The sequence below is a fragment of the Chiloscyllium plagiosum genome, chromosome 17 (genome assembly GCF_004010195.1).
Source record: "Chiloscyllium plagiosum isolate BGI_BamShark_2017 chromosome 17, ASM401019v2, whole genome shotgun sequence".
In the NCBI taxonomy this organism is placed as follows: Eukaryota; Metazoa; Chordata; class Chondrichthyes; order Orectolobiformes; family Hemiscylliidae; genus Chiloscyllium; species Chiloscyllium plagiosum.
The window spans coordinates 2,628,664-2,636,079 of NC_057726.1; the positions used below are offsets into that span (position 1 = coordinate 2,628,664).

The 7,416-nt window shown below is 46.2% G+C and overlaps 1 protein-coding gene across 1 annotated transcript in view; it reads left to right on the top strand.

The window, feature by feature from the left end:
* Nucleotides 1-3,296: 3,296 nt before the first annotated feature.
* LOC122558709 (BTB/POZ domain-containing protein KCTD15-like) overlaps nt 3,297-7,416 on the top strand; it is a 64,796-nt gene continuing 60,676 nt past the window's right edge. Inside the window, exons 1-3 of the mRNA XM_043707502.1 lie at nt 3,297-3,357; nt 3,495-3,589; nt 4,370-4,545. Of these exons, the coding sequence (XP_043563437.1) occupies nt 3,306-3,357; nt 3,495-3,589; nt 4,370-4,545 (323 nt within the window). The 5' untranslated portion in view covers nt 3,297-3,305. The remainder of the gene's footprint in view (nt 3,358-3,494; nt 3,590-4,369; nt 4,546-7,416) is intronic.

Genomic DNA, 7,416 nt, shown 5'->3' on the forward strand with positions numbered 1-7,416 from the left:
CCCAGGCTTTGGTAAGCTCCCTTTTCCCTCCCCCCCCCCCCCCCCCCCCCCCCATCCCATTGGTAGTTAGATAAAAGAGAAAAATGAGTGATATCAGTCACCAACGCTTATTGGTGGTATCCCAGGCGGATTCATCACATGATCTGTCACTCCAACTGCAGTATCCCTTGTTTCTGCCAGTTTGTCCTTTCCCACACGGAGTGTAATGTGAACAAATCTATTTGTTGGTCAGTGTAATGATGTTTGACTGTCTGTTGAACAACCAAAAACATTAACTCAGCTTCTATCTCCATAGATGCTGCCAGACTTGCTGAGTTTCTCTCGCAACTTATGTTTTTATTTTGGATTTGCAGTTTCTGTTGGAGCTAAATTTTCCGTCCCTAATATTTTTATCATAACTCAGAGTGCACAATAAAAGTTCAAGGAACAAAAGTGTATTTTTCACTGATTCTGTGATGCTTCTGCCTGGCTTTTCACTCTGCCCTTAAAAACACCCAGGACAGATCCCAATAGCTGCAGAGATCAGGAGCCCTCTGAAGCTGCTGATTATACAGACCAGTTAAACTTGCGACAGATTGTGCATTGAATCTGGGACTGAGCCAGTCATTACAACTCATACAAGGTTGGGGTGGGTGTGTTTAAATTAATTCAGTGAACACTGGAGCAGGCGGTGTCTTTATCAATAGCGCCATTGTTCCTCTCAGGTGGAACAGTACCAAAATGAAACAGAAATTGCTGGAGAAACTCAGCAGGCCTGTCAGCATCTGTGGCGAGAAAGCAGAGTAAAGATTCGAATCCAGTGACTCTTCCTCAGAACTGTTAGCAACTAGGAAATAGTGGTCTTCATGCTGACTGCAAGGAAGGGGAGAGTGAGGGAAAAGGAGAGATGGAGCTAGAGACGGTAGAGTGAACAGGGTCGGTAACAACACTGCTGGCCTTGTGCGATTGTCTTTTCAAGGTGAATGTTACCAGTCTGATGTGCGCAATATATTTTTCTGCAAAGATGGAATTGACTCGCTTCAGATCATGAAATCAAATAGTTGTTGAGGAACTGGTTGAGGTCACTTAGAGTTTAATTGTGGTTTGGTGATGGAGTTAGCACGATACCTATGCTGTAATGGAGCTGACAGATTCACACTACAGCTCCCAAGCATTTTGTATCAGTAACAAACTGTGACATCCATAGGGTGACATTAGCAACTGTTAGTTTGAGATCTCCCTTGACTCGGTTCTGGTGAAGTCAGGGTCAGATTGTTTTAGGAAGGTGATGTGAGTACATGGAATTAAAAACCCGATTGGCTGCGTGAGATTTAGATGTGTAATCACAAGGTGCATTTCCTGTGGCTTTTACAACATGTAATGTTTGGGTCAAAACTCTATCCCCTGGCTTTGTTTTGTTTTTTGTCTTTAATTCGGTCGGAATGATCAGGGAGCTGAGCAGGTTGTGAGACGGTAAGGCAGGGTAAGAGTGTGTGTTACTCTCTGTCCAGAATATTTATTACATTTTATTTGAAATCATCAGAGTGGAAAAGAAATAACTCTCTTTCGATTGGTGAAAGGGGTGAATGTAGTGAGTGGTGCTGTAGCAGGCGTCTGATACAATGCAGTGTCCATTGACAGGGGAACACCTCCACAGATACAAATCCCTGCCAGGCAATGAAATAATGAGGAGAACTGTACTCGCTCAGTGATTGCTTAGGGCCCCCACCGTGCATGGGCCTGATGGAATACTGCAGCCTTTTGAAATGAAAACGGAACATTTGCCAAGAGAGAAACTGCAGGGTCTGGGGCTAAAGGCAAGACTGGGGTGAGGCGGGGTTGCCGCTGGGACCAGTTACGGTGCTCCTTCAAAGAGACAGTATGCACATCGTGGGCTGAATGGCCTGTGATAATCTAACAATTAACAAAATAATGCTGATAGTCAGAATGTTTTTATTTATCTGCAAATCTTACAGTCTTGTGGAGAAGGGAAATGAACAAAAGTAAGGAGGAAAAAATTAGAAACTGCAGCTGCTGTAAGTCAGAAACAAAACCAGAAATTGCTGGAAAAGCTCAGCAGGTCCGGCAGAATCTGGAGAGAAATCAGAGTTAATGTTTTTGAGGTAGACTGGGCATTGCAGCTGGGGATAGGACAAAATCCAACGTAAAGCTCCTTCTGATTGGCCACTTGCCTGGCTCCGTTAGAGCAGCTGTCCTCCACTGCACTGTCTTCACTCCTGTATTCGCAGGGATTGACAAACCTGGAGACTAGACAAGGAAGTAAGACTGTCAGCAATGATTTATCCTTATCCTTTTATGAGATGTGGCTATCACTGGCTAGGCCATCCCTAGCAGCAAGGTGGCACGGTGGCTTAGTGGTTAGCACAGCAGCCTCACAGCACCAGGGTCCCAGGTTCAATTCCAGACTTGGGCGTCTGTTTGTGTGGAGTTTGCACATTCCCCACGTATCTGCGTGGCTTTCCTCCCACAGTCCATGTGCAGGTCAGGTGAAGTGGCCAAGCTAAATTACCCCTAGTATTAGTTACATTAGTCAGAGGGAAATGAGTCTGGGTGGGTTGCTCTTCGGAGGGTTGGTGTGGACTTGTTGGGCCGAAGGGCCTGTTTCTGCACTGTAGGGAATCTAATTGCCCTTGAACTGGGAGTCTTTTGCTCAATCATTCAGAGGGCAGTTAAGAATCAACCCTATTGCTGTGGGTCTGGAGTCACATACAGGCCAGACCAGAGAAGGGATGGCAGTTTCCCTCCCTGAAGGGCATTAATGATTGTTTTCCAACAATCAATGGTAGTTTCTTTTTTTCATTGAATTTAAGTCCCAGTGGTTATGATGGGATTTAAATTCATATCTCCTGGGCCTCTGGCTTCCTAGCCCAGTGACAATACCACTGCACCATTGTTAGGGATGGTGTTTATAGTCTGTGTTTTGTTTGTTAAGCAGAAGGAGAGTTAGTTTTTAGTTTGACCTGTGAGTTGCTCTTATGCCTTCATGATTTCTCAGCATGTTTGTTGTACTTTTTAAGACCCACAGAAAATATGGCTGACTCTGAATGTCCTGCTGGCTCTGTTCAAGGGCAATTAGGGGTGGTGTATTTTAAGAGCTTTTACAACTCTTTTAGGGAAGACATTGGGGTAGTTATTTTCTAATAAATTTAAATACAAACTCTGCTGTTGTCTAATGGCGAAGATCCAGATGGGACAAAAGATTCAGGAGGAGGTAGTCCTCCTGTGCGTGGGTGTGCCATAGAGCAGATGCCAAAGCGTTAAACTCTCTGCTAGTTATTTCTCACTGTGCCCTTTATCCCAGCAATATGCTCACAAATCTAAACCACAGCAAAAAGTTCCCACAAACTCTCAACTCGGGTGGGCACAGCTACAATTGGTTTCTGTCCAGTGAAATTCATGTTTATGATGTGATTTTATTATTCCTCAGCTAACATCTCTCCCTGAGACAGCAAACCCAACTGCAAACTAAAATTCTTTTTTTTATGTAATTTCAGAGGAAATACGTGAGGTCCCTAAACTCAGCTTCCAGCAGGATCACAGAATTCGTGCGGTGCAGAAGAAAGCCATTCAGTCCAATATTGCTGCACTGGTACGGCAGGAGTGTTTAACGTTTTGTAAGTTTGAGAGAGAGAATAAGAAAGTTGTGTTAGAATGACATGAGGTTTTTCTGAGGCCACAGTGAGTGGCCTGTTCTCCATAGTTATGACAGGATATACTCCTGGTGGAGATGGTACAGTGGGGGTCCATTTGATTCATCGCTGGGGTGGTGGAGGGGGGGGGAGAGAGAGAGAGGCATTGTTCCATGTTCAGAAACTCAGTAAGCTGGGCCAATGTTCTCTGGTGTTTCTCCTTTTGATTCATGGGGGGGGGGGGGGGGGGGGGGGGGAGAGAGAGAGAGGCATTGTTCCATGTTCAGAAACTCAGTAAGCTGGGCCAATGTTCTCTGGTGTTTCGAAGAATGAGGAGTGATCTCGGTGCAACATCAGATGATATTCCGAGGGGACCTGCTAGGGCAGATGTTGAGAAGTTGTTTCTGCTCTCCATGGAATCAAGAACATGGGCACAGTCCCAGGATAAAGGAATGATTGTTTAGGACAGAGATGAGGAGAGCTGTCTTCCCTTCGAGAGTACGGAATATGTGGAATTCCCCAGAGTGTTCGGGATGTTCTGTTGCTGAATCTATTGAAGGTCAGGATCTTGTGGGATAGAGGGACATGAGGAGAGGATGGGGAGTGGAGTCAAAGCCCCTGATCACCTTGTGATTACATTGAATGGTGGAGCAGTCTTGATGGGCCAAATCGCCTACCTGAGCTTGTATTTAATTTCTTGTCATGTCTTTTAAGATAATTAGAGCTGACTTTTGTTTCAGGACGGTAGAACAATGTCACGGCTCTCTCTGACCCGCTCCCCTGTGTCTCCTGTGGCATCTCAAGGCATCCCATTGCCAGCACAGCTCACCAAGTCCAATGCTCCTGTTCACATCGATGTTGGAGGGCACATGTACACCAGCAGCTTAGCAACTTTAACCAAATACACCGACTCTAGGTAAGCAGCTTCCTGTGCCAGCACAACTCACAACTATGATTGGTCAGCAGAGTCTTGCTGACAATATCATCAAATACTCTGGCTGTGGTTCCAAACCAGCTCCCACTCGTTCCCATGGCACTACCTCAAGGAAAATCTCCCTGTGAGAGTCTGGAAAATGTGGGTAAACAATCTGGCAAAATAGACAGAGTCACTCTGAGTATATCTACCTTCTTCTGTCCCTGTCCTGGGAGTGTTTAATGGGGCTGGAAATGAGTGGCCCTGGGGGAACCCAAACTGGGCATCACTGAGCAGGTGCTGCTTGATAGCCCTGCTGATGACACCTTCCATCACTGTACCCATGATCGAGAGCAGACTGATGGGGCAGTAATTGGCCAGGTTGGATTTGCCCTTTATCAGATATATATTTGCCAGATTCCATGATAACCACAACTTGGCAGGTCCCTGATTAAGTCCAACATTTGGTTTAATATACAACCATTGGCTCAAATACATCTCCTCCCCAGGGCCTGGAGATTAGACAACAGGAAGCTGAGAATTCGATACTGCAGATTGGACACTATCAGTGAGCAGCCCCTTGTCTGCCTGAGAATTTCATTGCTGTGCTCCATTATCACGTCAGAATGAAATACCAAAACACAGTGACAGCACCAAAGACCAGAGACATTTCCTGAACTCTCACTGAGGAGCGTAACGTGTAAAGAGCAGCGAGTGAACGAGGGGCCAGTGGGTGGGCGGTGTTTGTGAAGCAGTCACCTAATGGAGAGGGAGCAATTCAGGCAGTACCTTCTACACTGTCCCCATCAAACACTCCCAGGACAGGGACAGCATGGGGTTAGATGCAGGGTCAAGCTCCCTCTACACTGTCCCCCATCAAACACTCCCAGGACAGGGACAGCACGGGGTTAGATACAGAGTAAGACTCTCTCTACACTGTCCCCCATCAAACACGAGCCTTGGGTCAAACATGGACAAAGGAGCTGAGTTCCAGAGGGGAGGGGAGAGGAGAGGGACAGCCCTTGACATTTTGATTGAACCAATGGGATATGGGGAGTTATACTGAGCACAAAGGGCAATACAGTCATTAAAACACTAACGTGGGCTATTTGACCCATCACGTCCTGCTAGGCCTGCGTAAAGAAATTGACAGTTCCCCCTCCCCCATTCTGTCCCCCATGTTTTGATTTCTATCTGGTGCTCATCCAATTACCGTTTCAAATTATTCAGCATCTTGGATCCACTCCCCTCCCTAAAATAAGTGTCTCCTCACCTGCACACCCTCCCATAAACCTTAACCTGAAATCAGAGCTTGGTGACCTCCCTGTACCACCCCCCCAGGCCCCTGTGCCATTTGCCAAGTTTCTCTTTGCCCACTCGGCATTATTGAGATTATTGTTTATTTGTCCACAGGCTGTGCCTGGCGATGGCATAATCCTGTACACCTCCATCTCCATCGCTTGAAGGAGAATGACCTCCATTTCTCCAGACTAACCTTATCACTAACATCCCCCGAGCTTGCCGCCATTCTGGTCAATCCCATCAGCACCTTCTTCAAGACTCTTCCCATCTTTATGAAGGGAATTGGGCACAGTGCTCTAGTAATGGCCAGGCCTTCCCATAACCTTTGTTTAAAAAGCCTGGGATCTAATTTGCTCTGCTTAACTACTATCTCAACACATCCCCACCTCCTCACAGATCCCTCCCCGCCCCTACAACCCTTCCGAATTGGATGATGAAGGCCTCTGTTGTCCCTTGGCTGGTGATTCCATGGAGCCCTGTTCAGTTCACCATGCCTTGTTGCAGACAATTCACACCAACCGCACAGTTTGATACACTTGGGAATTATCAGCAAATTTTAACACTTTATCCTGTATTTCAACACCGAACTCATTTGTAGGTCTGACAGAAAGGGCGATCACAACACTGATCCTTAGAGAAAGCCATCCTGCATTCCAAAACATAGCCAGAAAGCACATCTGGTTTCTGTCCTTAAACCAACTTTTACTCCAAGCTGACTCTGACCATCCAATTCTGTGAGCCTCCGTTTAGTTAATCACCTTATTCAAACACTTTCTTAAATTCCGCGTAGAGTCCATCCACCACATTACCTTTGTCAACATCCTGTTACTCCCATAAACAATTCAGTTGCATTAGCCAAACTTCGTCCACCTCTTACTCATGTGATGACCTGCCAATAATTAATGCAAGCCTTTCCAAGCATTTATTTTCCCTTTTTCCCCCTAAAACCTTACCCACTGCTGATGATAACTGGCCTGTTGTTGCTAGGACTGTCCTTTCTTGAATGTCACATTTGCCATTCTTCAATCCTCAGTCAGTCTCAGGAAGATGAAGGTAACCCCTGTGCTGACCCCAGCCCTCTTCCACCCTCAGCAGCGATATAACCGATCCACATTGAGCATGGCCAGCTCTCCCAGGGCAACCTGTCCATCAGTTTTCACACCATCCCCTCCCTCCACCATCTCCACTGTCCAATTCCTCTTCCTCAGTTAGTGCTCTGGCTTTGTCCTGTTCCTCTCACTATATGTCCATCTCTATCCCCTTAATCGCATCCACTTCACCTCCTCCCGCCTGCTTACCATTTTCATGCCAGTAGAATATCTATGAGTTCCTTTTCTAAGTGGAAATTTCATTTCTATCTTCCTTTTCATTTCTCCTCTCACATTGTATTTGGTTCTCCCTTGAAGAATTTACCTGCCATGAATAATATATATTTTTCCTTTCATCGTATTCCCTATCTCCTCCTGACTCAGTATGCTGTGGCTTTGTGGTATTCTCCACCTCCTGGCCCAGCACGCTGTGGCTTTGTGGTATTCTCCACCTCCTCCTGACCCAGCACGCTCTGACTTTGTG